We start from the raw sequence: 14,700 nt of genomic DNA, 5'->3' as shown, positions 1-14,700 counted from the left end.
ATTTGCCACCATGCCTGGCTCCAAAAGTACTCATTTTTAGAGATGCATTTCCCCATTTCCATTACACCAGCACACTGCTAGGTTCCTAGGTGGCATTGATGGCACCACTACCAAGTACAACCAAGGCCTTTACTTCTGTGATACGTGTCCAAGTCCTCCTGCTTCTTTACTCTCAGTACCCTGGTCCTCTTACTGACCAAGAGTTAGAGGTTGGGACTCAAATCTATATTCCAGCCTCTTACAATAATGAACAGGTGGCACCATTTGGAGTTGAATGAGAGGAGACACACATTAATCTGGGAAGGAGAGGGAAGGGGAGGGCCAAGGAAGGGGAGAAAGGAGGGGAAGGGAGGAGAAGGGAAGGGAGGGCAGGGGAGGTGTCTAGGTGCAGGAAGAGAAGGTGGGAAGAAGGGGAGACTAACAAGGATCTGGATAGAAGGTGAGTAGAAACTGGGCTAAGGAGGATGTTGATGGCAAAGGTGGCAGAAGGACACAGAGCCTGGTTCTTGGTGACTTAAGACATGTCTGGGCAAAGGAGGTGGGCACTCAGCTGCTGGGGCTGCTGTGTTTTGAGGTGCACTGACCTGCAGGACGGGCTGGTGAGGCCCGATCCCTCTGCCATGTGCCTTGAAACCTTTGCTTTGGAAGTAGAAACATAGTGGCTTGGGGAGCTGGCCAGTGCTCACACACATCATGTATTTAAATGGGAAACAGCCGAGGGTCTTAAGGTTTGTGCTTTGATGAGCAAACAAATTAAAGAGTGGAAAGGCAGCAGAGGATCTGTCTGGACCGGAAAGGATCCAAGAATTTTTGTCATTGTTTAGTTGTATCTGTTTCTTTTTGTACAGTCCTGGGAAAACCATGGCATGTTCTTGAGGATAACGCAACTTGGGAACATCTGCTCAAACAGAATGAGGAAAGGGCCAGGCCTGGTACAGGAGGGCTTGACATGCGGAAGAGAGGTCCCCCAGGTCAGAGAGTTAAACAAAGTGTCCACTTTTGCCCTCCTTGATCATGTTTGGGAGGATTGTTTATAATGGTCTCCTTTGGAGAAAAGAAAGGGGAAGGAATATTGTGATTAAAGCCAAGATTTTAAGAAGGTACTGGTTTTAGACATTGTCTTAGCTCACTTTCCATTGCAGTAACTGAAGATCACAGATTGAGTAATTTATAAAGCATAAATTTATTCAGCTCACAGTTTTGGAGGCTGGCAGGTCTCAGGTCAAGGGGCCACAGCCAGTAAAACCCTTCTTTTTTGGCAGGGACTCTGCAGAGATTCCAGGTGGTGAAGGGATTGTGCGGCAAGGCGGGGCAGGCAGTGCTTGCTGGGGTCTCTTCCTCCTCTTATAAAGCCATTAATCCCATGGCAGGCACCCAACTTCATGACCACATCTAATCTTAATAACCTCGAGGTACCATCGCCATATGACTTTGGGGTTATGTTTCAACATGAGTGCTTAGGAAGACTAATACCCAGCCCAGGGCAGATGTGGAGAGTGATAGTGAAATGGCCTGTCTCTGAGTTAGTTTGAGGGGGCCACACACTCAAATGTCTCCATGGGTCAGATAGAGGATGTGGCCAGGTGAGAGAAGACCTTGGTCCCTGTGGCCAGCCCAAGGAGCTGCTGTATTTGAAAAGGGGCTTGGGATGCTGATTATCTGGCATTCCCAGAGAAGCTGAAAATCAAGATTTATGAGGGAAATGTCCTGATTTTTAAACATTAGGAATGCATTCAGATTTTCTGAAAGCATTGATAGCCAAACAAAACATAGTTGCAGGCCAGGTGGAAGCCTCAATCTAAGGCAGCATTGTACCCCAGAGAACATTTAGCAATGTCTGGAGATAAGTTCAGTTGTCACAACTTGGGGTTGAGGAGAGGGGATGCTATCAGCCTCTGGGACACTGCTACCCAGTGTACCATGTACAGGGCACCCCCATGACAAAGAGTGATCTGTTCCCAAGGATGCTGAACTGGTATCAGCTGTGGGCAGAGAAAGAGGCCAAGGAACCCGGAGGGCTGGGACACCTGCCTCTTGGTGGGCAGCTCTTGAGGTTGGGTAGCCAATGTGGGTCAGAAAGAAAGGGCTGAGTCCTTCCAGTCCTGGGGTCAACAGCTGCCTGGCTTCACCTCCATGGCCTAACACTGACCTTTTCACAGCCCATACCTTCCCTGGGCAAGGGGAAGCAGCTCGCTACCGACCTTGGCAGGCATGAGAGTGACTCGAGAATGTGGGCGACAAGGGCTGGCACATTGCCACTGGAGGCCCCCAAGAGCTGGGTGTGGTGACCTGCAGGACATCATCAGGGCTTTGGCCTCTTGCTCCTGGTGGAATGTTTGGTTAGGGTCTTCATTTAATAGTATTTAGAACTATAGTTGAGAATATTTCATTTCCTAACCAGCTCCAACCCTAAAAATAACAGTGATGATGCATTTGAATGCCTATATAGAGTTCAGTACCTGCTGTATGGTCCATCCTGGGCTAGCTGCCAAGGGGTCAGTGAGCAGGAACCAGGCAGACTCCCTCTGCTGGCTGAGAGTCCTACTGATGAAACATAAGCACAAACCTCCAGCCTCTCCCAATCCAGTCCACACTTGCACACATCTGCACCTTCCCAAGGCCACAGACCTGCTCAGCCTGCTCCCCTGCTCAAAAACCTTCAGTAGCTCTCTGCTCCACTCGAAAGGAAGCCAGCCCCTGGTTAGCCTCTATTCCTTGTGTATCTCCTGCTCTCTCCTACTGTGCTTCTGTCTTTGTAATCCAGTTCTTCTCTGTGCCTTTGTTCCACTCTCCCATTAACCGAAGGCTATGGATTAGTCAGCCTTCTCATTGCTGGGACAAAATACTCGATACCCATAAGTTAAAGGAGAGCTTCACTTGGCTTGTGGATTCAGTGGGTTTGGTCCATGGTTGGCTGGCTCCAACACAGAAACAGTATGGTGGACAGGCCTGGCAGAGGAAGCTGCTCAACTCATGGAATCCAGGAAGCAGAGAGAGGGGAAGGGGACAGAACACACCCTTCCAGGTCATGACCCCATTGATCCACCTCTTCTAACCAGGGCCCACCTCCTAGCAGCACATTCACCTGTGAACTCATCAATGAATCAATTCACTGATGAGTGTGACAGCCCTACAAAAGCACCACCTCTGAACACATGAGACCTTTGAGGGACATCCTAGATCTAAACCATAACAGACAGTCTGTGTACATCCACAGCAGGTGAGAGGGCTCTGGGAGCACTCCCCAGTTTCTCCACCTCATGCTCTTTCATGCTCCTTTCTGCCTTCTGCCTTAGACTTACGTGAGTTCTTGACCCTCTGCTCTGCCAACCTGGGAGATTGTGAATGGAGGAGATAATGAAAGAGTCAGGTTTGTGTTCTCCCCTCTGGATGAATTTCTGGTCTCACTGCTGGCATCTCATGAGTGTTGGTTCAGCCTATGCGAGTTTTATGAGTACTTCATTTGTGCCCCATCTAGGGCCCAGTGGTGCCATGTGTATTATTTCTTTCCATCTTCACAGGAACTCTGATCCCTGTCACATCAACCACTTTTACAAATAAGGAAACCAAGGCTCAAAGGAACTGCCCCTTCATTTTTTCATTCAACAGACATTTAATGAGTACCCACAATGTGACAGGCTCTGTGCTGGGCTGTGGGAAGGGGCACTAAAGATGTTGCAGAGGCTACTGACAGGCAGACTGAGAAGCATCTGAGTTGGGTCATAGGAGAATGATTAGGGAGTGCTTGTGGGAGGGCAGGAAAGGCAGTGGGCAGCCTGAGTGGAAGCCTCTGCCAGCACTGTAGGGGCCCTAAAGATGAACAGCCTCTCAGGGATGTCCAGGTTGAAACAAGGGAGTTCAGTTTCTATTCCCTATGATGATCAGTCTGGGTGAGGCTGTGTCCCGATGGGTGAGGACCAGACACCTTGTTCTGTTCCCTTGTTCAGGCCATACCTGCAGGGCACACTCAGCTCCGGGCATTGGCCAGCAGTACTCCCAGCAGTTGGGGGTTGGGAGCATCTACCAACAGAAAGAAAGTCTTTGACCTCAAGGGGCTTATATTCCATCAGAGGAAATGAATGGTGAGGGATGAAGCCAGCAGACTGGAAAGACTATCACACCTCTGCTTACAGAAAAAAGCTCTCATTTCACAGCTAGGCAGGGAAGCTGAGCTGCCACAGGGTAAATGACTCAAAGCCTCACCTCCAAACTGGGTCACTGTGGCTCCAAAATTTATCCCTCCACTGTGTACATGGAAGTGGAAGTTGCATGATTTCTAGTATATAAGTATGGGTTGTGGAAGTCACATGAGCCTTGAATGTCAAGCTAAGGAGCTGGGACTTGATCCTGTAAACAGTGGGGAGGATTTGGAAGTACACAGTAAAATATGTGTGTAGGAGATTGTGGGTGTGGGCATGCAGAATAGCGCTTAATGCAAAGAGACAAGCTTCAGAGCGAGACCTGGGTCTAGAGTGAATATGTGCTTGGTTCAGGAACTGGGAGTGCAAATGAGACTGGATCCCTTAGGGGGCTATAGCCTGCAAGAAACAGAGAACCCAGCTTAAAGTGGCTTAGCCAATAAAGCCACACAAGTAAGTGAGCTGGGAGGCAGACTTTGGGTTCTCAGTTCAGGCAGGTGTGCAGGAGGTCACATAAGGAGCCAGTTTTCTTGTTCTCTCTTGTCCTAAGGCTGCTTCTTTTCTGGTCCTAAGATGCCTGCAGTAGCAGTTGGGGCTACATGTTTTTTGCTAGCACAGTAGAAAGGCTAACCCCTCTCAACCACACAAGTCCTTCTTTGCAGCCCAGTTAAGTCATATATTTAGCCCTGGATTATAATAACACAAAGAAAAATCTGCCATGTTGAGCTGGGATAGGATCAGCTTTCCTGGAAGAACCAGGCAGGAGGCATGGATCCTGGGGCAGATGTGTGGCTGAACTAGGAGCAGGGAGTGCCAGGATGGCTGATAGGCAGGGAACTCCCGCTGCTTGCTACAGAGAACAAAGGACTGGCAGTTTGAAGGCAGACATAGTGATTGGTTGAATTGAAGAAGAGGGATAAAAAAGTGTCAAAGATAAACCCAGTTGGCAAGGAAGATACTATCCCAGCGTACAAAATGGAGGGGGTGGGGGAATTTTCTTCAGGAGTTCACTTTTTGTTTTTGGTACCAGGGATCGAACTCAGGTCCTTGCGCTTGCACAGCAGGCGGTGAAACCACTGAGCTAAATCCCCAGCCCTGGAGTTCACTTTTTAATAATTTGAGTTTGATGTGACTGGGAAACATCCCGTCCATTCTGTTTTGCAACAGCTAAAGACATAAGTCTTTGATCTTGGGCTCAAGATCAAGCAGGATGGAACCCAGGAGAGAGGCCCATGGAGCTGAAGACATGGCCACTGGGAGTGTGTGGGGCAGTCAGCTGGGGCAGGGTCTGGGAGGCAAGGCTGGAGGAATTCTGAAAGCAGGACTCTTCCCAGCAGAGCTGCCTCTGGGACAGGGTCCCTGTTTGCAGAGCTCTGTGCCCGTGGGCACAGTGATGGTACAGTGATGCTCATCATATCATTGTTTGAAGACACCAGAAGCCATCTAAATGTTCATCCCTGTGGAGCTGGTTAAATTAATCAGCATGCACCTGGTATATGGAATCCCAGGCAGCAATGTGAAGTGGGGTTGCAATGGGAAAACTCTCAGATTTATTGTTAAGTAGAAAAAGCAAGGGACAGGTGTGTGCATAGTATGCTCCCATTTGTGTGATGAAACAACGTGTGGTAGCCAAATGTATGTTCATACATCCATAGACTGTTTTTGGAAGGCATTTGAAAAACTCTCTGTAGTTTCTCTGCGTGGGGCTCTGGGAGCCTTCAAGCTTTGATCTTTCTTTCTAACTCTGCTGGCTACTAGTTTCTTGAGCCATGTGCATTTGTCTGTGACAAAGTTTAGATCATAAAAATAAATGTAAGAAACAGGATGTCAGATACTAGAGAGGTTAGTGAGTCTGGGGACAGAGAGGATGCATGGGAGGTGTTGAGAGTCTGGAGTAGCTGGAGGTAGGAGCCACAGGGGAGACTGTGACTCTGACTGCTCAGAGAGTCTCACAGAAGAGGAGGTGGGGGTGGCTGGTTGGGTTCACTGAGCCCCATTATGAATGTGTGGAGTTTGCTGAAGGTCCCTGGCAAGCTCTGCACAGGAAGCTCTGCACAGGCTCCACTTCACTTTGGATTAGGTCCCCTTTCTTTAGCCACTGGAGCTTGAAGGAGGCCTAAACTGGTGTTAGATTTTCCATTGCTAGGACAAATACCTAACACCCACAGCTAAAGGTGCAGAGGTTTAATTTGGCTTACTGTTTCAGGGGTTCAGGCCAGGTCAGCTGGCTCCCAGGCAGAAACTTCATGGCAAAATAGTGTGGCAGCAGGAAGCAGGGGAGGAAAACAGAGCCAAAGAGGAAGGGGCTAGGGACTGTATATAGTACCCAAGGTCACACCTCTGTGACCACCCAAATACCCAGAGGGTGCTTACTGATCCCCTGAACATTTTTAATCCCATCAGGTTGACATCACAATGAACAGTCACAATCCACTCCTTGTCAACTTGAAAACCAGACACATCTCCTTAAAATATACTTAATCTCAAATAAAGACCATAGCAAGTTCATAATGAACATCATATAGCTATCCTGAGCACACTGAGCAATGCACCATTTCCCTCTTGCAAGTCTCAACAGTTCTAGTATTCTTCAAGTCTGAGTCAGAGTCCCTTCTGAACCTCAAGGCAAACTCCTATCTATGAACCCGTGAAAGAATAAAAAACAACTTATATAATCTCAAGGTACAATGGCATGGAGTAACCACTCCTATTCCAAAGGGAAAGAATAAGGAATAGAAAAGCATGGGACCAAATCAAGACCAAAACACATTTACTCTCATGAGATGCTAGATCACTATTTCTCAAACAGTGCCCCATGTAACCCCATTCTCTTGAGATGTTAATAAATATGGAGGAAGGAACACATGCTCTGGGGTAACAGTTTAGGACACAGAATTAAAGAAAGATTCTGTGGGGCTTTCAAGAATCTTTCGTATGTTAAAGTCTCTGAGCCACAAGGGTAAGGAAGTGAGGTACAGAGTTCCTCAAATGATATTACTAGGAAATTCCTTTTGCAAGGAACTTCTTTCTGGGGATTTGTATCATGGACACATGTTTATGTTGATTTCTGCACCCTTTCTTACCCTATTCCAGATATTCCTGCCCTTCCTATGTTAAAAACAAAGTGGTAGTTGCAACCCGCAAACTTTTCTCCCTCTGATATTTAAGAAATGTTTAAATGACACCTAATGTTTGCACACAATTATGGGATACAGTGTAATTCTGTGTGTATACACTGTATGGTGGTGAAGTCAGGGTAACTAGGGTCTCCATCTCCTCAGATGTTGGTCATTTCTGTAGTGACATTCATTCCTTTGCATTCCAGAGCAAGGAGATTGGCCTGCAGATGCACGAGGAGCTCCTGAAGGTGACCAACGAGCTGTACACAGTAAGTTCTGCTGTGGGGATCTGGGCTGCTTGTCTTCAACACCCAGTGTGGAGGGGGTGCAGAAGCCTGGGGTGAGCATGGACCTTTGTGTCTTGTGCTGGAGTGACAGGGGGTTTTCATTTTGGGAAGAACTGACACATAGCCTCAGCTTCAGATGCTTTGTACTTGGCATGGGGCTAAGCGTGTCGAGCTGGTTAAAGTTTATTGAGATTCCAGTGACCTGTCAGGCATGGAATGTGTTACCTAGGAAAGCAAAGAATGTCAAGTAGGGCTGGAGGAGCACAGCATGAAGGCTCCTGATAGCTGGGATGTGGGCTTAGGAGTCAGGTGGCACAGGATACTTCCACGGACCTGGGACCTCAGCAGGAGCACAGCTCACCTGTGTCTCAGCATCCTCATCTACAGAAGGAAGCCCTGGCCTGAGGATGACCTGAGGTGATGGGGTGAGCCCTCCCACCATTTTGGGCATGGCCTTTGGACAGTGCAGCTTGGTGCTGAGCTGAGCTTCTGATCACGTGAGAGGCACGATCTGACTGCACTTGAGATGTGTGTTAGAATCAAAGCTGGCAAGTGATGGAGGGTGCAAACTCCAAGGGTGGGGTGCAGGAGCACTGTGTTCTGGGCAACCTTTGGTTTCCTTGGTGAGGATGTGGAGAGGCCCATGAATGGCCTGGGATTGGGGGAGGGGTCCTCACAGTAGCTAGGGTGACAGCCCCCCCAGTGACAATCGAACCAGGTGGGACCGTTATGTCTCAAATATGCACAAGTTCTTCTCAAAACTCATTAGAAGTGTGTGTGTGTGCATGCGTGTGTGTGAGGGATTCTGCTCTTTGGTGTTCTAACCTTTCTCTGTTTGCCTCCTGCACAGCCAGTGCCAGTAGAGCCTTCAGGAGCTACTGGTCTTTGCTCAGGGCCTGGACCTCAGGTCAAAGGTCTCGTTCAGACCTCAGTCACTGTAGGGACTCTGAGCAAAACATTTGCTTTTCTGGGCCTCAGTTTCCCAATCAGTAAGTGGGTTGAGAGTTCTTAGATAAAAGCTGAAACTTGCAGTTCTATGATTTCAGGGTATAAAAGTTGAGTCCTGGAGTTTTCAGCTGGGCCATTCCTGGTGTGAAGGAAGAACTGTATTCTTTTTATTTATTTAAAAATAACTTTATTAACAAACACACACAAATACAGAAATTAAAACCATTCAAAGAAGAACAATGCAAGGGAAAAAATTACAATAATATTCAGATACAGTAGAACTCAACCAAAACAAAACTGAAAAGCACTTAAACATTTTTCCATATACCTTAAAAAAAATCTCAAGCACCAACAAGACACCGGAGGATGTGATTTGTTTCAGAAAGATCCCCAAAACCAACAGTGAACAAATAGTCGTCTGGAAAAAAACCTTCAGTTAGCTAGCATACTCCACATAAGCCAAACTTCTCCCTAATTTAAATTTTGATACAGTCATATGACACTTGATGGAAACACAATCCAAGAAATATATTAGGCCATTTCATCCGTGTGTATCCTAAATTACACTTTCAGTTTCTCACACTAGAGAGACTATTTGGTATTTACACATATGTGTCTTATTTATTTCACTTAAGAGGATGGCCTCAATATGCATCCACTTGGCTATACATGTCTCTAGTTTCTGGTTCTTTATGGCTGAGTAGTACTCCATTTTATAAAAAAACCACATCTTCTTTATCCATTCTCCAGTTGATGGGCACTTGAGTTGTTTCCAAACTTCAGCTATTACAAACTGTGCCACTGTAAACATGGGTGCACATATATCATTGTGGTATGATTCTTTTAATTCTTTTGGGAAGATACCCAGCAGGGGATAGCTGGGTCGAATGGGACCTGTAGTCCTAGTTCTTTGAGGTATCTCCATACTGATTTCCACAGTGGTGGCACCAGTCTGCACTCCCACCAACAATGGAGAAGGGTTCCTTTCTCCACACACCCCCACCAGCATTTGTTATTGGATGATTTCTTTATAATAGCCATTCTTTGTGGGGTGAGGTGGAATCTCAGTGTTGTTTTCATCTGCATCTCTCTAGTAACCAGTAATGTTGAACATTTTTTCATATATCTATTTGCTGCTTTTACTTCTTTGTGTGAGAAATGTCTGTTCATTTCAGATGCCCATTTTTGAATTGGGTCTTTAAATTTGAGGGGTCTGATTTTTTTCAGTTCATTATGTATTCTAGATAGTAGTCCTTTGTCTAAGATACAGTTGCTGAAATTTTTTTCCCATATTGTAGGTTGCCTCTTAGCTCTGTTGGTGGTTTCTCTTGCAGTGCAGAAGCTTTTTAATAAGATGAGATCCCAGTTGTTGATTCTTTGTGCAAGTTCCCTTGCCGCTGAGGTTTTGTTCATAAAGTCTTTTCCTATACCTATGTCTCCAAGAGTTCTACCTAACTTATCTTCCAGCAAATTTAGTGTTTCTGTCTTGATATTTAAATCTTTAATCCACTTTGATCCTAGTTTAGTGCATGGTGATAGGTATGGGCCTAGCTTTAATCTTTGGCAGGTTGAAATCCAGTTTTTCCAACACCATTTATTAAATAGGTAATCTTTCCTCCAATGAGGTTGGTTGGCTCCTTTGTCAAAGATGAGGTGGCTGAGCATATCTGTAGTTGTTCTTACATCTTCTAATATATTCCACTGATCCTCAGGTCTGTTTCTTTGCCAGTACCATGCTGTTTTTAATCACAGTAGCTTTGTAGTATAGTTTCAAGTTGGGGATTGTAATACCCCCCAGCCATATCTCTGTTGCCTAAAATTTGTTTTGCTATTCTAGGTTTCTCCTGGTTTCAAATGAATTTTTGGATTGTTTTCTCTAGTTCTGTGAAATATATTGTTGGAATTTCAATTGGCATTGTATCAAACCTATATAACAGTTTTGGAAGTATGGCCATTTTCCCTATATTGTTTCTTCCTATCCAGGAACAAGGGATGTCTTTCCATTTTCTTTTTTTTTTTTGGTACCGGGGATTGAACTCAGGTCCTTACGCATGCGCAGTAGGCTGTGAAACCACTGAACTAAATCCCTGGCTTTCCATTTTCTTATACCCTCCTTTTTCAAAGTGCTATAGTTTTCAGTGTAGAGGTCTTTTGCTTCTTTTGTTAGATTGACTCCTGAATATTTCATTTTTTGGGAATGCTATTGTAAAAGGAATTGTTTCCCTAATTTCACTCTCAGTGAATCTATTATTTGTATATAAATAGGCTATTGGTTTTTGAGTGTTGACCTTATATCCAGCTACTCTACTGAATCTGTCAATTAAGTCTAGAAGTCTTTTGGCAGAGTATTTTGGGTCTTCTATGTAAAGTATCATATCATCAGCAAATAATGACAGTTTAACTTCTTCCTTTCCTATTTTTATTCCTTTTATTTCTTTCTCTGTTCTAATTGCTGTGGATAATGTTTCAAGAACGATATTAAACAGGAGTGGTGATAGTGGGCACCTTTGTCTTGTTCCTGATTTTAGCGTGAAAGTTTTCAGTTTTTGACCATTTAGTATGATGTTGGCTGTTGGTTTTTCATAGCCTTAATCAAGTTGAGATAAAGACCTTCTATTCCAATTTTCTGTAGGGTTTTTGTCATGAATGGGTGTTGGATTTTGTCGAATGCCTTTTCTGCATCTATTGAGATGGTCACATGGTTTTTGTCCTTGACTCTGTTAATATGGTGTATTACGTTTATTGATTTACAAATGTTGAACTATCCTTGCATCCCTGGGATAAATCCAACTTGGTCAGGGTGTATGATCTTCTGGATGACCCTCTGTATTCTGTTTGCCAGTATCTTCTTGAGGATTTTTTTCATTAATATTCGTTAGGGAGATTGGCCTGTAGTTCTCTTTTTGGGTTGTGTCTTTCCCTGGTTTTGGAATCAAGGTAACACTTGCTTCCAGGAATGAATTTGGAAGCTTTGCTTCCCTTTCAATTTCCTTGATGAGTTTAAAGAGTAATGGTGATAGTTCTTCTTTAAATGTCTTGTAGAATTCAGCAGTGAAGCCATCAGGACCTGGGCTTTTCTTTGTTGGTAAATTTTTTATTACATTTTCAATTTCACTCATTGTAATTGGGGTGTTTAGAATTTCTATATCTTCTCCATTTAACTTTGGTAATTCGTATGTATCTAGGAATCTGTCCATTTATTCTATGTTTTCCATTTTATTAGAGTACAGGTTCTCAAAGTAGGTATTGATGATGCTTTGGATTTATGCTGGATCTGTTGTGACTTCATCTTTTTCATTCTTGATTGCATGGATTTGAACCTTTTCTTTCCTTTTTTTGATAGGGTTGGCTAAAGGTTTATTGATTTTATTTCTTCTTTCAAAAAACCAACTCTTTGATTCATTGATTTTTTGTATCATTCTCTTAATCTCCATTGCATTGATTTCTGCTCTGATCTTTATAATTTCCTCTATTGTATGAGCTTTGAGTTTGTTATGCTCTTCTTTTTCTAGGAGCATGAGGTTCAGCATTAGGTTACTTATTTGAGTTCTGTTTTCCTAATATGGGGATTCACTGCTATGAATTTCCCTCTTAAAACTGCTTTCATTGTGTCCCATACATTCCTGTATGTTGTGCTGGCATTATCATTTACTTGTAGAAACTGTCTAATTTCTTCTTTAATTTCCTCTGTGACCCATTGGTTATTCAGGAGGGTGTTATTTAATTTCTATGTGTTTGTGGGAATTTTGCAGTTTCTTATGTCATTAATCTCCAATTTTCTTGCACTATGGTCTGATGATATACAGGGGGTAACTTCAATTCTTTTACATTTACTTAGACATGTCCTATGAGTGCTATAGCATTGGTCTATTTTGGAGAATGACCCGTGTACAGCCGAAAAGAATGTGTATTCTGATTTTCTGGGGTGGAACACTCTGTAAACATCTATTAAGTCCATTTGTTCAATAGCTTGGTTCAGTTCTAGAATTTTGTTGTTAATTTTTTGTCTAGATGACCTGTCTAATTGTGATAATGGGGTATTGAGATCCTCCACTGCAGTTGTATTAGAGCTTATTTGGTTTTTCATGTCCATTAATATTTGTTTTGTATAGTTGGGGGCATTCGTATTTGGTGCATATATATTTAGGATTGTCATCTCTTCCTCTTGGATTGTTCCCTTCACAAGGATGTAATGACCATCTTTGTCTCTCTTAATTAGTTTTGGTTTGAAATCTACTTTGTCTGCAAATAAAATTGCTACCCCTGCTTTTTCCTGGGTTCCTGTGGCACGGAGAACTGTTTTCCATCCTTTTACTTTCAGTCTATTAATTTCTTTTTTGAGTTAGGTATGTTTCTTGTATACAGCATATTGCTGGATTTTGCTTCTTAATCCATTCTGTCAGTCTATTTCTTTTGATTGGTGAATTGAGACCATCAACATTGATAGTTATAATTGAGAGATATTGACTCATCCTTGTCATGATGTTTTACTATTGTTGGCTCTTTTATTTCTTGTTCCCCCCCCCTTTACCTTTATTTATTTTATTTTATTTTTTTGGTACCAGAGATTGAACTTGGGTCCTTGAGCTTGCAAGACAAGCGACGGAACCACTGAGCTAAATCCCTGCCAGCGCCCCTCCTTACCTTTAGTTTCTTATCTTGCCTGGTGGCTTCCCTCTGTTGGGCCTCATGGAGTTGTGATCTTCATTGTCTTTTTCTAGGATATTGTTTAGAATTGCTTGTAGGGCTGGTTTGGTGTTCATGAATTTTCTCAGGTGTTCTTTGTCATGGAAGTATCTAATTTCCCTATTGATTTTGAAAGATAATTTTGCAGGATACAACAGTCTAGGTTGGAAGTTATTTTCTTTTAGGGCCTAAAATACTTGACTCCAGGCTCTCCTTGTGTGAGGCATACTTAGAACAAAATGGCTCAGTGTTTCAGAGGTTCTGAATGTTACTGTGCCCCTAATCATCACTGTTTCACACTTCCCGGGTGTGGAACAGGCCAATATAAACACTTACCAAGGAGGAAGTGGAGGTGAGGGGTGTGTGAGGCCGAATGGAATTTCCCCACTGAGAATTCTGTAAAGGACTTGGTCACGTTGGATGTTCCTCAGTATAGACCCTTACTGTATTCTTCAGACCCTCTCTGAAGGGATCACAGTCGTTCACAGCGTTCCATCCCCTGAACACCACACCCAGGACCCTGCACTCTCACCAGGTCTCTAACCTGCCCCCACCTCCAGGGGGCGCCTCTTTCTGGCTCTCTCTCTCCAGTCCCAATCACTTTCCATCTCCACTTCTTCCCATCTGCCTGTAATTGCCCCCTTTCCTCCTCTGCTTGTCCATATCATACCGGTTTTGAGGCTCAGACCAAACCCCTCCACTCAGAGAGTCACCACCTTAGGTCTTTGAGTTCCTTCTTACAATTCCTGTGCAAAGCTCTCTTGGATCTTTGCTGTCTATGCCTGGCCCTGGTTGCAGCCTGGTGGTTTGCACAATTAGGAGCATGGCAGCATCTCTCTGTGTCCTTCATGGTGCTCTGAGTCCAGCAGGGGTTGCATAGAGGTGCCCAAGCTGTCCACAGGGCAGGGCAGCAGCTCTCCTTTCGATGCCTGTAGGAGAGGGGTTCTGGGGAGACAGTAACACCCCCACCCCAGGTTATTTGCTGTGTGCTACACACTGAGTCTTTATTGCAATTGGCTCATTGTATTTGTGAGTTCTGCATCCGAGGATTCCATCAACCACAGATCACAAGTATTGTTTAAAAAATATTGTGACCCATGCCTGTAATGGCATCACTCTGGGAGGCTGAGGCAGGAGGATCAAAAGTTTGAGTCCAGCCTGGGCAACTTAGCAACTTACCAAGATCCTGTCTCAAAATAAAAAAATAAAGGACTGGGGATATAACTTAGTAAAGTATGAAGGCCTCAGTAAATAAGTAAATAAATAAAATTTAAAGATTGCATCTGTATTGAACACGTGCAGACTTTTTTTGTCAGTGTAACAACTACTTCAACTGCTTTATGTTATACTATTTACATAGTATAACATTGTATTAGGCGTTACAAGAAATCCAGAGATGATTTAAAGTGCATAGGAGGATGTGTGTGGGTGTGATGTGAATACCACACACATCATATAAGGAACTTGCGTTCCTAGGAATTTGGTGTGCTGGAAGGGGGGTGCTGGAACCAGCCCATATGG

At 44.2% G+C, this 14,700-nt stretch overlaps 1 protein-coding gene across 3 annotated transcripts in view; it reads left to right on the top strand.

Annotated features, from left to right (window-relative positions):
* Srgap3 (SLIT-ROBO Rho GTPase activating protein 3) overlaps nucleotides 1-14,700 on the top strand; it is a 226,136-nt gene that overhangs the window by 142,868 nt on the left and 68,568 nt on the right. For all 3 annotated transcript variants that reach the window (XM_004835263.4, XM_004835262.4, XM_004835261.4), the window contains exon 4: nucleotides 7,465-7,527. In XM_004835263.4, coding sequence (XP_004835320.1) covers nucleotides 7,465-7,527 — 63 coding nt within the window. The remainder of the gene's footprint in view (nucleotides 1-7,464; nucleotides 7,528-14,700) is intronic.

This window comes from Heterocephalus glaber, unplaced genomic scaffold (assembly GCF_053883595.1).
Source record: "Heterocephalus glaber isolate CG9 unplaced genomic scaffold, H.glaber_assembly_v1.0 deba00000122, whole genome shotgun sequence".
In the NCBI taxonomy this organism is placed as follows: domain Eukaryota; kingdom Metazoa; phylum Chordata; class Mammalia; order Rodentia; family Bathyergidae; genus Heterocephalus; species Heterocephalus glaber.
Note: the sequence above shows the minus strand (reverse complement) of the source record. Positions and strands in the feature narration are given on the sequence as shown.